This window comes from Aptenodytes patagonicus, chromosome Z, assembly GCF_965638725.1.
Source record: "Aptenodytes patagonicus chromosome Z, bAptPat1.pri.cur, whole genome shotgun sequence".
NCBI lineage: Eukaryota > Metazoa > Chordata > Aves > Sphenisciformes > Spheniscidae > Aptenodytes > Aptenodytes patagonicus.
In genome coordinates this window covers 22,453,933-22,473,544 of record NC_134982.1, presented here as the reverse complement: position 1 = coordinate 22,473,544, position 19,612 = coordinate 22,453,933, and the positions used below count along the sequence as shown (strand labels likewise).

General features: G+C 35.8%; 1 protein-coding gene across 2 annotated transcripts in view; it reads left to right on the top strand.

Annotated features, from left to right (window-relative positions):
* The window catches only part of PDE4D (phosphodiesterase 4D), a 436,186-nt gene that overhangs the window by 49,201 nt on the left and 367,373 nt on the right, over positions 1 to 19,612 (top strand). Inside the window, exon 1 of one of the 2 annotated variants that reach the window (XM_076362676.1) lies at positions 3,084 to 3,352. The exons of the other annotated variant lie outside the window; for it this stretch is intronic. Coding sequence (XP_076218791.1) covers positions 3,084 to 3,352 — 269 coding nt within the window. Of the gene's footprint in view, positions 1 to 3,083; positions 3,353 to 19,612 lie in introns of those variants that run through there. 2 annotated transcript variants of the gene reach the window in all.

Here is a 19,612-nt window from a genome sequence, read left to right as displayed (position 1 = left end):
ATCTTCAACTAGATCAGGTTGCTCAGAGCCCCGTCCAACCTGACCTTGAATGTTTCCAGGGATGGGGCATCCACCACCTCTCTGGGCAACCTGTGCCAGTGTTTCACCACCCTCAGTGTAAAAAATGTCCTCCTTATATCTAGTCTCAATCTATACTCTTTGACTTTAAAACCACTACCCCTAGTCCTATCGCAACAGGCCCTGCTAAAAAGTCTGTCCCCATCTTTCTTACAAGCCCCCTTTAAGTACTGAAAGGCCACAATAAGGTCTCCCCAGAGCCTTTTCTTCTCCAGGCTGAACAACCCCAACTCTCTCAGCCTTTCTTCACAGGAGAGGTGTTCCATCCCCCTGATCGTTTTCATGGCCCTCTTCTGGACCCGCTCCAACAGGTCCGTGTCTTTCTTATGCTGAGGGCTCCAGAGCTGGACGCAGTACTCCAGGTGGGGTCTCAGCAGAGCAGAGTAGAGGGGCAGAATCACCTCCCTCGACCTGCTGGCCACGCTTCTTTGGATGCAGCCCAGGACACGATTGGCCTTCTGGGCTGCGAGCGCACATTGCTGGCTCATGTCCAGCTTTTCACCCACCAGTACCCCCACGTCCTTCTCAGCAGGGCTGCTCTCAATCCCTTCATCCCCCAGCCTGTATTGATACCAGGGGTTGCCCCGACCCAGGTGCAGGACCTTGCCCTTCGCCTTGTTGAACCTCATGAAGTTCACACAGGCCCACTTCTTGAGCTTGTGCAGGTCCCTCTGGATGGCATCCCGTCCCTCTGGCGTGTCGACTGCACCACTCAGCTTGGTGTCATCTGCAAACTTGCTGAGGGTGCCCTTGATCCCACTGTCTATGTCATTGAGGAAGATATTAAACAGTACTGGTCCCAATACGGACCAGTATGTTTGTTCTTCATAGATACAAAAGAAATATTTTCATATATTATGCTTTTATTTTGTCTGCATTTTGAGGACCAGTGCTGTCTGTACTACTCTTCCAATGGAAAAGGAGTGGAACCAGTTATTTTGTTAGTTGCATGTTAGTTATGATTTAATCCAATTCTTTTTCTGTCTGTGGATTAGCACTTCATTTTCAGTTTAAATTTTGTTCTTAATAAAACATAGTTTAAAATTTTGTTTTTGTAGTTCTAATAATATCTGGGCTTTATTCTATATTTAGTGTTAGTTTTTACATAGTGATTAAATCTTCTCTAAAAATTGAGAAGAATAAACAAAAACATAATGCACAGTGATTTCCACATTCTGTGGTGCTGTTCAATATTGAGTTAAATTTGTAAATACATTGTTATCAAGTTTCATATGACGCAGTACAGTTAAACTTGTCTACATAATGGGGCTGACACCTGATAGCAACGTCATTCCTAATGTAAGTTGACCTTTCAGTTGCTGTTCTGCTCTACTTCTGTCAGCATCATGATGTTCTCTTTATAATCCTCATCAGGAATTGTGGCTTCGGTGCTATGTATAAAGTTGATTCCTATCCATTGTGACAGAAGGCTGCTTTTGCAGGATTTCTGATTTTGCCATAAGACAGAAAACAGTATTTGCCTTTCACACCTGGTCATGTAATTATGATCAAACATCCTTCACCCCATTGAAAGCCTGGACATTGTGTGGGCTTCAAAAGGAAATTCTTATTCACAAAGGAAAGCTGCATTGTAAGACAAAGTAAGAGAGGAATAATATATTGCACCAACGAAAATTATATGTAGCCAATGTTCTGACATTAAAAAGAAATCTCTCACAAAATGGTGATGGTTTGTTCCTGGAGGATGAACAGGAATTATGGTTATAACTGAAAAGATTGTTGTTGTTGCTGTAAAAATGAATGTACCAAGCTTAAGCAAATATTAGCCTATCACCAGTTATTACAGGTCTTTGTCTGCTATCAGCGAGTTATGAAAAAAATTGAACATGTTTATAAAATTTTGTCTTTCAGAATAGCTGAAATGAGTTATTTTAAGTAAAAATGAAAAAAATAAATCTCAGGATTGATTGACAAAGGTTCTGTTGGATCAGAAATCTGCACCAATATCTTGTTTGCATAATGACATGAAAAAAAGATATTCTAAAAATGCAATTTAATAGCAGTATGTGTTGACCAAATAAATGCAAGTACTTTTGCCTTTTTATATTTTGGAAGTTCTCTTTTAATTTCTTTCAATAGTTTATTTCCCCACCAGCTGTGAATAGAAAAAAAGCACTTCCTTAATTCAGGTAGTGGTCATGATATGATGATATACTGAATTAAGAACATCTCATTAAACAGATACCAGAAGCTGTCATAGTCTGATTTCAGTTTGTGTGCAGATCTTAAATATGTGTTTTGTTTTTCTGGAAAACGTAAGGTAGCAAGTATTAGCCTTTCCTAAATGCATTTGAAAACTGCTTGTGATAAACTGACCTGGAAGTTGGGGGGAGAAGGCAGAACCTCAACCTTTTTACATTATTTAATTGTAGCATTTACTGGTTAGCTTAGGAGGTAAAAGTTTGTAATCTTGGTTTGTAAATGGGCACTACAAAGATAAATACTGTAGATCCTTGAAAAAACAGAAGAGGTTATTCAGCAGTCCCCCTTCCTTTCAGCCTCCCTGAAGGTTCAGGAATAAGCAAATGGAAAGAATAACCAAACAAAATGAGCACGCATCTGATGTTTAAGCCCTCCTCCAGCACTTTTTATGTACATAACCAGGAGTCACTCAAGCAGCTGCAGCACATTAGTTCCAACAGTTTAACAGGCAGCTTTACAGCTCTGACAAAGGCTGTGCTAAAGCAGTTTCTTCCTCCCGTGCTCACTTGCTGTGATAGCTAATAAGTGATCTTTGGCAGCAGGGCTGTGAGAGGAGTGGTAATGTTTAATAGGTTTCTGTGGAGGAGTTAGCTTGCTTTTTCCTTTGCAGATCACTATAGAGAGACGCTGAGGGCAGGCAACACCATGTTGAAAACAGAATAGGCTGAACTGGAGTTGGAGCTCTGCACAGTTCTTGGGAACTGATTTAGAAAGGAAACATTTTAAGAAGTTAAGCCAATATTCAATTGTATTAGACCTAATAACAAACTTACTTGGAAAACATGGCTCAGCAGACAAGTCCAGACACTTTGGCTGTTCCTGACATGGATAATACACATTGTCAAAATCCATGGTTAAATGAAGATCTTGTGAAGACCCTGAGGGAAAACCTGCTGCAACATCAAAAGTCCAGGACATCTAGGAAATCTTCTTCTGCTTCTCCCCGGCTGTCTCCAGTTATTTCTCCTCGAAACTCTCCAAGGCTTTTGCGCAGGATGTTTTTAAATAGCAACATACCAAAACAGCGGCGTTTCACTGTGGCACATACCTGGTAAGCACTGAGCGGGTTGTCATGAAATGTCAGATTAACTTTTTTGGTAGAACATTTACCTCCTCAATGTCAGTGCTTATATTTGTTGGTTTGATCTCTGCATGAATCTCTCTGGTTGGAAGAGACAGTTCTAATTTGTGACTTGTTGTCACTTTGTGACAGTTCTAATTAACTTGTGACTCAAGTTAATTTCAGACTTGAATTTTAAAATAGTAATTTATATAAAGTAAGAAAACATATATTTGCTTGCTCAAAACCTACTTTATTTCCTCTGATTTCTTAGGTAATAATTCCTTTATTCCCCTCCCCCAGAAATAAAAACTGGAGTCTTAAGAAGAAAAAGTACTTATCTCATTCTGTGCTGTTCAGGCCAGAGTGAATGAACAATTTTTTTCTTTAATGTATCTTTTAAATATTTTTTTTTATTTATTATTTATTTATTGGCAATTTATGACCTCCCCACCCCTAAGCAGAATAGCGTAAGTTTGTTTATCTTGTAACAGCGCTCAAATTAAGAAGGACATGATAGAGAAGAATGGTGGGAATAGATATTGCATATGAAATAGTGATTTTTATTAAAGCAGTTGCTAGAAGAAACAGAGGAAAGATGGAAAGGGAACCCCTTGTTAAATGATTCACTAATACAACTTTTTTTGTAACTCGATCATTTCTTAGACATGTTTGTGATCAAATCTATAAAAGACATTCATTTTGTTGCCTCCATCTTCTGTAAAACAGCAGCATAATTTCATTACTTAATTTATTCTTTTTTAAAATGTTACATACAAGATTATTGTAACTCAATAATACATTCCTGTTTGCTTTGATGGTCCTGAGATCTTGATGCGTTCTGTTTTTTCTTGTGAGATTTTTTCCCCCATTATTTTTCAAATAAAAATGTAATATAAAGAAAGGAAAGCAATGAAATATGTTCAAAGAAAGTAAGTCATGCATTCTAAGCAGCTAATGGATATGCTGTTCAAGTTTATCTTCATTTGTCTGAAATTAGATTTACACCATAGCTATGTGACCAGTATGTGCGTTGCACATTGTATACATGTGTGCCTAAATCTTTACTATGTATATATTTGTGTAGCTAAAATACTCCTTTGATAAAATAGTATTTTTACCCTTGAAAAGGATGAGGAAAAACAAGTATGTCTTTATAAAGAATATTTGCTTTGAAAACAGTGTACCTGGTCAGAAGTTGCATGTGTAAGAGAAAACTGAATGAAATTAGGATATTTCATGTTCCTTTAACAGTTATTCATAAATCCCAACAACATTAATGATCTCTAACTGCTGGTCTGCATTAAATAATTTATGAAATAGTCTATACATAAGAACATGCAGGATAAAAAAAAATTATTGAGGCAGAGCTATTTTACATTGTAAGATGAAAATAAATAAGAACTTGTGAAAGTTTACAGAGGGAAATTATCATGTATGATTATGTATGTGTTATGACAGTTATTGTAGACAGTTTAAGAAGACAGAGAAAGGAAGGGTATTAAAAGGGACAGATACAAAGTGAACAAACAGGTTTGGGCAACATGAAAGGGCAAAGGCTGGCATAGTATTAAAAAGTGGAATTTTGTTTAAACACGCTTCCTCTAGTGAGCTTCAGAAAGTTCTGAGTTTGGGTAGAGTGCCTTTTTCAGCATGACATGGAGTGTAGGAAACACTTGGGATTTTCCCAAGCGTGTGAAATACTAGGCCTGCAAAATACTGTTGTTGAACAATTCATAGTTATTTCTAAATGATTTGTAAGACTGGCTCATCTTAGCAGCACTTTTTTTTTCAGCAAGTAGAGAAGTAGAGAGTCAAGCAGAGAATTACAATAAATTACCTGAGAACCTGCAAAGAATAGTATTTCAGAAGTTAAGATGAAGGGGAAAAAAACACTAATCTCAAGTAATAATATATGTGATCAGACTTACAGGCATATGAAGGGAACCAGAAGCACTACTGCATGCTTACAAAATTTATTTGTTGCCAAATCCCATCAATTCCATAGCTACTGATACATCTTCACTTCGTTATCTATTTAGAAAACTGAGATGCTATGTGATAGACATGTGGTTTCTAGACGCTTTGGCTACATAGGCAGTATAGTGGTTTTAATTCCATATCCATATAATCCGTTTTAGGCAGCTGATATAAAAAAAGTGCTTTTGAAAATGGAGCAGTTGTAAGCTTACTGCACAATTTTGTAGTATGGAGGATCCATTCTGGTTTTAGTGCATATAGTTTGTTCCACCATAGTTATGCCCTTCTCTGTAAGTGCTCTAATATTCTTGTATTTGTAATTTAATCTGTTTTGTACTTTAAGAACAGTCAGTTGTGTATACATATCTTTGTATACAGAACAGTATACACAGATGTGTATACATCTTTGGGTAGACACAGGCATTAAAAATTTTAATAACATGATCTTATTCAAGCCACCAATAAGTTGGAAAGTCATACTGACTTTGCAAAATATCACTAGTTTTATGAATTTAGTATTTTCTTATGTTTTTCTTATGATTAGAAGTTTATCTACATAGGTAGCATAGGAACTAAATTTATAACACTAAAGATATTGCTGTGTGTTGCAGTGATGCCAAATACAGCCACCACAGATCCAGTGCACCAGGAAAACTCACTTAGGTTGTACCTAACTCCCTGATTTCCAGGCTCTGAAATGGCATTCAGATACAGTCAAGAAGTGGGTGGCAGACTGATGAATTGTTCTGGCAACCCAGTTCTTCCCCCTTTCTTTCATAAGGCCCATAGTTCTCCACCTGTAATAGCCTGGGATGTAGAACTGTTGACACCAAAATGCATTTTCTTTATCATGTGACTATTATTCTTTCACATGAATAATTGAGTTACCATTTTTTGTCACATGGCAGGAATAGTCAGTCTTGTAAGGGCTGCATAGGTGGCCTGGTTGTGAACTGTCAAAATGCCTTCATTTTTTTTAATGTGATGAGGTATACAATAATAGGATGCAATGTTCACATACATGTCCCTGTACACAGTGGGGCGATGGTACATTATGTAAAAGGCATGTTAACTACTTGTGATTAAAAAAGGTGATGTAGTATGTAAGCCTTTAAGACCTCTTTAAGAACCTTTATGGTTCTTCTTTCTAGAGAAATTGGACCATTGTGTCTTCTGAAAATCATGTCTTGCATAAAAATTGTCTTGAAAATTGTACACAAACTGGGCCATTTACTAGGGAGTGCTTAAGAAGCTGATGGAACCACTTATTTAAATCTGTTCTCTCTGTACCCGTTGTCTTCAGGAAAGCACGACTTAGTAGGTTATTTTTTTTAATTCGTTTTTAATAGGAGGTTTGCATGCACTATGTTCAGAAATGTGGTTATATAACTTGATTTTGCTTACAAGAGTGTAATGGAAAATTTGCTAGTATTTCTTTCAACTCAGAGTTCATCACTAGCCATTAACCTCAGAGATTTTATGAGTCCTTCTCTCCTTCCTTTTCTTCCTTATCCTTCCCCAGCTGTAACTCTGAATTCATTCTAACACTTGAAAGATAAACTACTAATTTTAGGACTTCAGAGAGGAAAAAATACAGCATTAAGAGTGAGTCAAAATAGAAGATTTTAAGTAGTAGAGATGCGTGGGGTCTTAATTTTTGCTGGAGAAATTTCTGAATAACTTATAGCTTCAGAGAGTGTTACAGCTAGTCTGGCGTATAACTGTGAAATTAAAACTACTGAAGTCATCTTGAACTTTTAGCGTGGATCCCTCAGTCTATGGACAATGTCAGTCTACAGTCTATAGGAAACACCATAGCAACTGAAAAGAAACAAGTGTTTCAAAGCATCATGGCTAGGAATTCAAACATACTCTAGCCAAAACCAATACAGGTTCCTCAGAAATCTGCATTATATTGTCTTACTCTAAAAGTAATCATAATGCTTTAAGATCTGGTCAATAGAATGACGAGGCAGCACGTATTACAACTGGACACAGACAAGATAAATGAAGTACTCTGGTATGTGCTTGACAAATTCAGTTTCTGAATTGTCTTGGTTGGCTCTTCATATGGCTTTTCTAAGCTGCCTAATACCCCAGTACAGTTTGGTGGGAGAGATCATTAGGGTGGGATCATATGTGCAGGGATTTGTGAGAAGAGAGGGCCTTCAGTTACAGGGACGGAGACTGTCGGTTCTCCAGCTGTGTGAACAGCCAGTGTGTGTGAGACATGCCCAAAGGTCTGTGGAAGGATGTTTAGAAGCTTTAAATCATACAGCTTTAGTAACTCATGTGGGAAGTCAGCTTTCCTTTGTTTTCCATGAAAAATTCCTTTCTGTAGGAAAGGGAGGAGAAGCAAGAAGCATAAATATTTGGAGCAGGATAGTAAGGTCAGTGCAACATAGCAACTAAATTGTATCTATTTAATTGGAAGTATGAAGTCATGGTATGCATGTACTTGATTTCTTTGGCCTTTATTATTTGCTGCTTTAATACTTCTCAGTGAACACAAAATGTTCAAACAGTCATCTTTTCTCTTTTGTATATAACTTTGGACAGAATATTTGCTGCCTTTGTGATTTATTTATGTGTGTTCAGATACAGCAAATAGTGATATATGACATTTTTTTCATTATATAAAGTGGGTTTGTTATTCATGGGTCTGTTGTCAGTCTTCCCTTTTGATATCTGTCCCCTCTCCAGCTCTTCTGGGGTTCATGTAGTACTTTCTGATGTTCAGAGGTTTTATGTTTTTGCTCTTGACTTTTTTTTTTTTTAAAACATGCACCTCCAAACCTAGCCATTTAATATGATTACTGACTGTAAGAATACAAGTATGTGCTCAGTTACATAGAGTACTTTAACCTGAATTCAGCCAGCCTTTGTCCCCACCCATAGTAAATAGTTTTGCATTGACTTTGGCACTCAGATATGAAAACGATAGATGCCTTAGAAATAGCTTAGATAGATATGGGTAAGGAGTGCCGTTTTAAGTTTCAGGAATGTAACTGACATAAGGGTACTGATAGACTCAGGTCTTTGTTTATTTTTATTGCACAATGTCTTTTCATGCACTTTTAGCACTAATTGCAAAAACCAACAAAACCTTGTGTTAATTATAGGTAGATTGCAGAAGAGCAACATATTTAACTTGATGTGGTTCTACGCTGCCTGGTTCAGTGTATTTATGCTGAAACTACTAAACTATACTGAAGCTATACCAAACTGACACTATCAACTTCTTCTCACTACAATTTTCTTCCCATTTTCAAGATATATTTTCTTCAAAGATTTTTAATGCCTGTCTATGTTTTCCTCTCCTTCACTACTCAGTGCTTTTCAGGGAACTAAAGTAATTACAATTTGGTGTATGAAAAGCATTTCAAAAGGAAGATCCATCAAAGCAGAGTAGGATGATAACTATGCTAAGAACACTAGAGAAGGGCAGGATTCGTAGTCTCTATACTCTATGTATGTATACTCTATACTAACAGCTGAAATGTTCTAGAGAGTTGTGCAGAGTAGTTCAAACTTCTGTGGAAAAAAATTTGAGTGTTATGGAAGAATATTTCAAAGAGAAGCCAGATTGCAGCCTATTTTCCCAATTTAATTAGATGCATGTACTCATGAGATTAAAGGCAGTGTTTAATCAGGTTATAGATGCAATAAAATTTAATTAACAATAACATCCTTTTGGAACTATTAAAGTAAAATGTAAAGTTTAAGAAAATAAGATTATTTGAGTAAGATGAAGATAAATTGCACGTCTGCATATGTGACCTTATTTGTTTCTGTTCAACTAAGAAAATATCTGAGTTTCTTCTACTACGTCCTTGCTTTTTCTCACCTAAGTTTTATTCACACTTTCTAAATCAGCTGTCCAAATATTACATAAGGTTTTGGTCAAGGTAACAACTGGCATATTACAGAGGACTCGATTCAATTGGTTTTCAGACTTTTTAGAATGGGTTGCCTTACTCCTTTTCTGGAATAGTATGTGATCCTCTCAACTTATAATGTAAAGATATTCATAATAGATGCATAAATCATTTCCAGGAAATAATTTAATTCACAATATTGTCACTGAGATATACTAAAAATGTGTAAGATAACCCAATCCACATATCCACTCTTTACTTGAAATTCTGTTATGTAAAAAGGGGCATGCTTGTGTGGATGCTCATATACAAATAGGCAACAGGCTTGCAAAGACAATATGTGTATTTGATAGGATCTGTGCACACATATGCATGGGTTAATGGAGCAGAGGCAAGGAATGAGCTAGGGGAACACAACGCCGTCTAGTATGTATGGAGTGGCTTGCAATAAGCTGAGGATGCTGCACAATGGTGTTAACTACTGACAAGTTAGTTTACCAGAGAGGAATAATACTGTTTCTCCACAGCTCAAACCTGAGGAGAGACAGATGAGGACAAAATTCACCTCCCCATAAAAAAGGAAGAGGCAAAGATGCATTTTCCCAAATGAGAGTCATGTCAGAGCAGAGCTCCTGGTATCAGAAAGAAAACCCAAAACCACTTCAGAAAGATCAATGACCAATTAAAGACTAAATCCTAAGTCTTTATTGTACAATGACAAATAACTGGGTGAGGAAGAACAATGTGAAGGGGAAAAACCAATAAATTTGGCTGTCTATATTTGCTAGTACAAGAGTTGTCTTTTATAGCAGTACCTGTTGCATCTTTCCTTTTCTTCCAAAAGAAAATGTCTCAGCCATTTTCATTGAGCCCTTCTCTCTTGTGGATGACCTCCTTGCCTTGTAGAGCTGATATTTCTTCATACGTTTTAATAGCTGAAGTGCTTTGCCTAGGCCATGCTATTGTCTGATCTATTGCCTTTATTGGTGTGTTCTATATAAAACCCCTTCTGTTTCGTCTAGTACCAAGCATGATTTTTCCACTGGTGGTCCAGGAGAACACTGAGCTTAAAACTTGCAAGAATTCATTCCAATAGATAAGTTAACATTTAAGTGAGAAAGAGAGTGGGAGAAGGGTCTCGGCATCCCTGTCTGTCAAGCTACCAGTTCCATAAGGAGCAACTGTTGACTGGAACCAGCAAGTTTTACTCTGTCAAAAAGCAGAGTACTGGCAGACTTCTGCTTTATATAGAAGTGCAGTGAAACATTTGTTATCAGAAGGCTTATTTCTGTCCTGATCTAGGGAAAATGGCCAGTCTTAGAATTGGCCTCTAGCTGGGGCAACTTACTTGTGCTTAGACTGTGTCCGCAGTCTAAGACAGAGTGCAGTCACTCTGTTGTGGTGGGAGGCACTGCCAGACCTGTCCTTTCACTCATGCCCGGCTAATGTTTGATCTTGGTCACTAGATAATATTGGTAATATTGGCATCTCCCCTCACTGGAAAGTTTTAGGGAATAATCTTGTAAAACCTCTACTGCTTTATACTATGTAGATTAGTACATTTAATAAATGTATAGTGGGTTGACTTTCCATTTTCTAAACCCTCAAAATTCAGCAAGCACTCTTATCTTCTTCTTTCTCCTTCATCAGACATGTTGTGACACTACATGGCTAACACTTCATGTTAGCACAGAACTTCTTTTTTGGTAGTTGTATATTCCCCTCTTAGTAAATATTCAGGATCTTTTATCTCTTATTTTCAACAGCTTACATTTACTAAACCTCTGCATTCAGTTCTTTAAAAAAGAACATGTACAGAATTAATAAAGCAAAAAAGTAAAATTTTGTGCATGCACGGAGTGAAATGTAAGACTAGAACGACATACTCTGTTTCATTTATTGTTTTATAAAGAAACACTTGTGGTCATGTCATAATGCTTTAATTGTAACCTGTTTTCCTCTTAGATTGTACTTTTCTTAGACGGTGACCAGATCTCTTCTGTGTTCTTCAGTGTACCAAATTTATGAGTACTCATTAAATATTCTTCTTATAACAGATAGAACTAATCAGTTAGAATCTCACTGTGACAAGTGCTCCACAGGTATGCGCCTGACAGTGAGGTTGATTATTGTAGACTAGCAGCCACAGACTTTTATGGACAATAGATTGTTGTCCATAAAAGTCCATATAACCTTGGAATACTTTAAGGTATAATAATGTGTGAGAATGAATGATGTACAGTTAAATACATTAGCTTTATGGGCCAGGCTAACTTTAGCTGGAATATCCAGGAACTTTCATAGTGTTCTTTAATGCATGAATTTTTCTTTGGGATTATCTCTTGACAGCATTACCTTGATAATTTAAAAAAGTCATTGTGGATTAATTAATTGAACATGTAAACTGTGGGTTTTGTGTATATGTGTGGGTTTTTGTGGTGTATGTTTTATTGGGCTTCTGTGATAAATCTGCATCTGCTGAGCCTGACGTAAAATCTCCAGAACAAGTAGTAGGAGCGCGCTACAGAAGGAATCTCCACAAGGTGTTTTTTAAAATATCTGTCTATATATTCATTTCCCCCCAAAAAATAGAATATGACAGGAAATGTTTTATCCAGAATAGATTTTATAAATTGTTTGATTTTTCCAGCTTTATCTGAACAATATATATTTCCATATTAAATAAGTTAAAGGCAAAGTAGGCATTTCTGACATGCATTTTAATATTTTAACAATTTCCCAGTTATATTCAAATAAAATAGTTGATTTATTTGACCATTACCATAAATATAATTTTGCGTTATGGAAGACATATGCAATCACAGGTAACATATGTCATTTTCTTTTGGGGATGGGAAGGTTCACTGAATGATGAATCAGAAGAGCTAGCTATTGTATTTCCAGTCTTGCTGTGCAGCTGTAAGGACCTTTAAAATCTGCTGTACTTTCATAAGCACAGTCATAAGCAATGAAAGCTAAGTTATTTTAAAATATCATCTTCTCTTGGACCTATTCATTATAATGCACATTCACATGACAGAGATTGAATTCTCCAAAGGTATTAATTACAATCATAGCATGTAGCAAATTACATAATCAAAAAGAAAAATAATGACTTGTGTAAATGCATGCTGTCATGGGAAATAGATTAAACGACATAATTAAATGTGGAAATCCAGCAAGATCAAAAAAAATATTCATTAACAGGCATAAGAGCTGACTGCACAATGAGCTCTATTCCCACATAAAAAATAATTTATTGCAGAAGAAATATTTGAAACTTACAAATGACAGTGTTTATCCACGTATGTATCACTCGTTTCCAAGGAATGCAACGTGTGTGAGAGAGCTAAGTTGGATACTCCAGCTACAAAATTATTATTTAAGAACAATTGTGTACTTAAATATTGCTTACTTATTGTGATAGTCACATTCTGGAGACTTCCATGTGGTTCTCTTGTGGGTGGACTGTATTTGTCTGCGGTGAATGTATGAGGTATATGTATTGGAGAAGGAGTTGTTGCCGCTGTAGTCACACAACAGTTTGTGATATCTGGTGGCGCTAGTATAGAAGCAGCTGTGACAATACCAAGCTTTTGGCCTTTCATCAATAATAGCTTGCCGACAGAAACAATATTAAAACACACGTTGATTGCGGGGGGGGAAATAGGCTATGAGAAAAATTAAATCCCATCATATGATTATTGTTAACAATTTAAAAGGTAACGTTAAGGCTGAAGCATGCTGAGTTCAAGATTGGACTGCATCTTTCAGTGTGTAAAAACCATCTCAACAGAAAAAAAGATTTTTAGGCATGAACTTCAGGATAGAGGTTATTTTTCTAATAAAATATTGGAAAATACTGACTTCTTGTGCCTGAAATTTTTAATTTGAAATACTTCAGAGTTTCCCAGCCCCCATCCCTGCAGTAGTTGCTGAGAGCAAGGAGTGCCTTGCTTTGCCTCACCTGGAGGCTGTGAAGGAGGGAGTTCTACTGAGCTATGAGATACAAATCACAGTATCATGTATTCTGTCCAGATAGGTGGCAATGAATAGTAAATATATTATATTATACATGTATTATAATTATATTATCATGTATTATATATGATATACATATCTCATGACCCAACAGCAGGCTCTGCCATTACTGCTGTTCTAAATATATACTTATTTTCCTTTAAGCCACCTCTCTTCTTTTAGCAAATTCACAGGATAATCAGTGGCCATATCTGCAAATTATTTTCTGTTTTCTCCTTTGACATTATCAAAATTTCTTTCTGATCTGTTTTGTGGGTTTTTGCTCCAATTTGGAAGCCTTCCCTTTTTAAAGATCTCAGTGTGATCTTGATAGACCTTAATGAAATGCTCCTTGAAACGCTGTTGTACACACTGCTGTCTCTTCATAATGGTGGTCTGATACCCATTATTCCACCTAGGAAGGTCAGTGGCTTATCAACCATTCTTCCAGAACCTCCATATCCTATAATGTATTATGTGGAAGTTCTTCTGTAAGAAAAAACTTAAATAATTTGGTGGTAATAATCTTGTATGTTCACCAGATTTTGTTGGGACAATTATCTAATCTTTTCTATGACCTATGCAGGAATCCCTTAATCTGGTTTGTAAACTGACAGCCACTAAAAGAATGTGTTTCCCAAGAATACAATTTGTCAGTGTTCCTATCAAGTAAATACATACCACAAAAAATGAAAATATATCTTCACAATTATAAGTCTTTTCTTCAGAATGTTTGTCAAGATTGTTTTTAGATGAGTTGTTCCAACTCCCTTTTTCTCCTTAGTACAAATGATCTGCCATCTCATTGTCCTGCTCTTCATTTAATAGTTGTGGGGTTTTTTAATTATAAGGCTTCTCAGAGGATGATTTAATCTCTACTCCCTTCAGAGGGTATATTATAATGTAGAACTTGATCTCACTGCTGATGAATTTAAAGGACATGCCTTATGAACCTTTTTGAATGTATCACTAAAAGTAATTTTTTTTTTTATCAATTCTTTTGCAAACTATCAAACAAAAATTGTTTAGGCTTAATGTCCAATGAATTGTTAAGAAATGGGATTCATTACTAAGAATTTTTAATTTGTAAATTAAACTAGGATCTGTATAAACAGCATTGAAAAGGGTTTTCACAACCCCTTCAGTCCCTGGAGCATCTGCTGCAAATGCCATTGATATGCTGAGCAGGAGTAGCTCCTTTTCTGATGTGAAGCTTATTTCACATGTCAGGGGGAATAAAAATAAAATCTCAGATGAGACCAAGGAGGAAAGCCTCTATCTTTCATTCTCTGTATATTCTCAGAGCTATCTAGTTCTCCAGACTACATGCTGCATTTAATTCCAAAGTCTCTCTAGACATATCTTACACAATAAAAAATGCCTTGTGTCTTGTGGCTTTGCTACAAGCTGCTACTTGCATGTCCAAAGTGGAAAGATAATCACTAATCAAAAATAAATAAAAGAAATTTATTCATGTTTAAAAGCCTTATAAAAATTTCATCAATTATTTGAATGCACACAATGAAACATCATTGTTAAAATACATAGAGAAGGTAAGGGCAGGTAAAAACATGAAGTGGTCTTGGTTTGCAAAAGTTGTTTGGTAATATTTTTTGCATATAAGCTTGTGCTATGAGCTGGAACTGTTCAATAGTTGCTGTTTCCATCCACACCCTTATGGTAATAGAAGGTTATGCTCTAGTTGTCATAGCGGGAGTTACACAGAAGACAAAAAGGAATGACTTTGAAATGGAAATCCCCTAATATTATAAAGGCGATCCTCTCTTTACTAACAAATAGGGTGGCATATGGTAGCTTATGTAAGAACTTATGCTTAGAAAACTTGATTGGAAAGTTCATGAAGCCTACATCAGAAAAGACTAGGGCTCTTCCAGACTTTACTGTATATAAGGTGAAAGAAAAATACTTCAACAGAAGGATGACATAGCTACCAATGGATAATTTACTTTTTCTTTGATACAGTCTTCATTCACAAAACAAAGTAGTTCTGTAAAATGTAATTTAATTCTTTTAAGGATGTTTAGGCCTTGGACTAGACTTAGCTCATTATATAGATTCTGCAAAGGTAACTAATATTGAATGACTTTGCATAATTAATTCCATCCATATAATAATTTTATAGTGGAAGCATCCAATTGTACTGTGAAGGTTAGAGTACTTCTGCAAGGAAGTAGTCTGCTTAAATATATTACGTTTTGCAGACAATAAGGTAAAGGCTTCATGAACAACAGTAGTCTTAGATAAGGAACTTGGGAAGAAGCAGGCTAGCTAGTTTTGAAGCATTTGAACGCAGATGAAGTTTCATGAGTGAGAGTAAGGGAAAAAACTCGACCAGCTAGTACTAAGGCCTTGTCAGCAACAGTTAGATTTGAGGCTTAGAAGGGCTGGAGAAAAGCAGGTATCGTAATGCTGGGGCTCGTATGAAAGTCATCTGATTAAAAGCCACTAAAACTGTCTGACTCATTTTTTGTCTTCTTGAAGACTGATGATGCCTCAGTATGTTGACCAATGGGTTATAATGCAGGCCACATACAGTATTAGAAATGACTGTCTAATTTCAGACTACTTTAACAGGAACACCATTGTTGTTTGCCTATTATCACCCAGTCTAAAGAGTGAGATGTAATGACTGTTTCTCTAGCAAAGCCCTCTTCTGTGTGCTGTTTGTGAACAGTGGCAAATTAATTTCTCAGTAGTTCTCTAGCAAACTTCTTAATTGCTTTCATACTCATCCTGACATAGTTACATGATTACATAGTTACATGAGGGATTTTGTTACTAATTTGAAGTTGTTTTACATTTTCAGGAGCTTTGTTGCCCCTAAAATAATGGTACTTGAACCTTATTGTACTTTCATGCAATGAATAATAAAAATAATCGGTATCATGTTTAGAATAAAATGTGATGTGGTTCAAAAATGCTTTTAATAGTATGAACAATAAAATTACTACCACAAAAATAAAATTTTCTGGATAATTAATTTCCTTACTTGTAACTGCAAAAAGAAAAATCCAGCTTTTCTGTAAAAAGACTAATAATACATTGCTTAAGCTGGTAGCTTGTGACTCACTCCTCTGAGTAAAAATCTTTGGGTGAGGATCAGGAAGAATTTCTATAAAACCTGTTTCTGTTCCATTCATTTATTTGAATAGAGTACTCAATTATAACATCTAATCATTAATTATTGACTGCTTAAATGGTTTTGAGGAGGAAACAAATTCAAGTGACATGACCAACATAGGAGATATACTTTGGGTACCTCTAAATTTTTCAAGGTGAATTGTGAAGTACAGTTTTAATATTTGAGAAAGATTTTCTTGATTAAATAAATAATTTATTGAGGAACACTTAAGTCAGTTGAAAAAAATGATGGTGTCCCTTTTAAATCAATGTCTATGACATCACAGTGATGTCACTATGAGGTCACAATGGAAAACAAAAAGATAAATTGCAGTTATGCATCTATTTTGCTCTGTTGAAATAAAAGCATGTTTGCTGTGTGATTGTTGTGTGCAACAATCATATAGCTCTAGAAAACGAGCTTCTCAGCTCAAAGAGAAGGTATGTACATTAAAAAAATATGAAAATCCAGCTCCCACTTCAAATAATAACAGGCAAATGAGCGCTATGGTTACTGAGTCTTGTAAGCAAATTCAAGCAGCAGGACAGATGGCCTTGTGGATATAGTGTGAGACTGGGTCGAAATATCCTGAGATTTTAAACCTAGCTCTGCCTTCAGATCCCATTATTTGGATTCAGCAAACTTGTTTATACTCTATTGTCCTAATTTCTAAATACTTGAAATAAAACATTATAATATTTATCTCAGGAATGCTTTGTTAATATTTATCCAATGCTTTCCAAGTATGAAGTGCTATCATTGCTTACTGATCAAGAGAATGTTCACATTTCATCCTCTAAATATTAAATATCCATTTATAGTTTCTTGTAGTGTCAACATTCTAGGTATTGTAGGAATCTAAGAAAACATTGTCCTTGTTTTGAACTTTTTAACTCTAGCAGAAACCAAACCAATACAAGCTTTAGGGGCTTCTTCCTTGTAACTGTAAGACTACTGCTGATCTGTAGCAAAAATCTGGAACATTAATGTAGTTGAGTATGATAAGTACATCTGAACTTGTTTATCTTGCTTGTCATCAGACTTACCAGTTCAGGGATATGCCACAGTAACCTTGGCTATGCAGTTCAAAGCTCAGTTGTGTCTGATTCACAGAAAGAGCAGGCAATGTAAAAGCGTGCCTGCTTTCAGAAAGGTGTAGACATCCTCTGGAGTGGAGAAAAGGCCAAAGCAGTTTTACCAAGTAATATTTCTGTCTTAAATACAAAGCATATGTTCCCTGCTTTGCTTATTACAGTTTCCAATGTCTGCAAAAACTGAGGGGCAACAGATCTTTGCCTCTTTTTCTGTCTGTAAAGTGTGTCTCTTCTGCTCAGCCAAAGTACTGGTCTCATGGAAAAGATGGTTGTGATCACTGTTAACGAGCACCTCTATCGATCATAATGTGTGCTGTACACAGAGGGCAAATTATGGCTGCTTGGACAAACAATTCTGGCATTTCTTAACATTTGAGAAACTGTCTTACAATCTAAATATCCTTTTCTGTAAGCAATTTCTGAGTGTAGGTTGTGGGTTTTGGGGGTTTTGTTGTTGGTGGTTTTTTTAATGCAAAAAAAAATCTTACGTCATTTTATGATGCCTCCTTCATTACTGTTCTGCAGGCTTAGCTGTACTGTATCAACCTTCCATAACTCTATTAAGAGGCACTGACAGGGAGATGAATGAACTTTCTAATGTTCATAGCCACATAACACCTGACTAAGTACATTAACCCATAAAGAAAATATTGGTAGCTGTCTAACAGGCAACATTGCAGAAATTACACATTTGTTGGTATTTGCGGCATTGTATTTTCCAGGTGTTCAGCTTGTTATTGAGCAAACCAATTTAAATATTCAATTTTAAATATAATTTCTCTTACTTAAAAGTAATCTAAGCCCTCTGGGGTCAAAAAAAGGGCGGCTCTTTTCCAGCAAAGAAATCTTGGCTGATCTTGGCATATTTCTATAATGATCACCTATCAGTGACTCAGCTGGAAGGGCTATGGTGACTAGTTGGAGTCTAAAACTTTTTTTTTTTAAGTTTTGCACTTGTAAGGGACAGTGTTCTATTTTCTCTCCTAAACTGAAGATCTGAACCCAAAAACCACCTTCAGAAAATAGACATACAAATGAAATATTAAATAATTTAAATTTGGAAATTTAAAGTCTAAATATATATTCTCTTGGGTTTTTAATTAATTTTAACTTTACATTCTGCTTCTTGTTTATATTTTTTTCCATACTTATAACTGTGGCAATTAGTCCACACTTGTCATTGATGGCATTGCTTTCAATGAAATGTCTATCATATGAGTGGTGAGTCATTCTGTAGATAAGGGGTTGAGACCAATGTGGCAAAGTAAACAGTTTCTTTGCAGTCTGATACCTCTTGGATATTGTAAGGGTTATAACTTTCCTGAGACCTTCATGTGTGCTACTCCTGCACCTGTAGGCCTGTAAGACCCTTGAATTTTGTGCAGAGCACTCACTGAAATTGCTTAAAGAAATAGTTCTGTTTCTACAGCTCCGAAAACAACAGCAAGTGGGTAAGAAAGTAAAAGAAAAGGTTCTTATTCTAATAGTTTTTATACTGACATTAGAAGCACAAAATATTTTTCTTCCAGTGCAAAGTAGAAGTATTTGTATAGTGGCAAAGAAATACTTCTTAATGAAAAATTCGAGCTGAGGCAATGCAAATATTATAGTACTGTGAACTACAGAGGTTCTTCAGGAGGTGAAATCTTTTAAAATTGTTTCACTGTGAGCAAAAAGAAAAAAAGTAAAAATCTATTTTAAAAGCAAAATAATTTAAACATAACAAACTCAAATTAGATATTGGAATTTGAATGTGGTTCAAATTCTCTTTGCTCTTGCATTCTGGGGAAAAAATTAAAAGAAAATATAAAATTAATGTGATGCTGGCCATTTCCTTAATGTGAAAAAAGTGGAGGGAGGCATGGCTAAAATGTTATGAAAGCTTTGCCAAAAGAAAAAATAATGGATTAATTTTGCCAAGCGTATTATTTTGTAAATAAACTTCTTCCATATTCTAAGTCCGATAGAAATGTAAATTATGTTTTACTAAATGTAGATTACATTTCTTTATTTCTTAAACAAAAAAATCCCAAAAGCATGACAATTATTGCTGCCAAGGCAGGACGACATGCATGCAATGGTGAAATGAACCCCCGTTGACTAAAATAATAAAAAAGTCAAGTCAGGAATAGAAAAC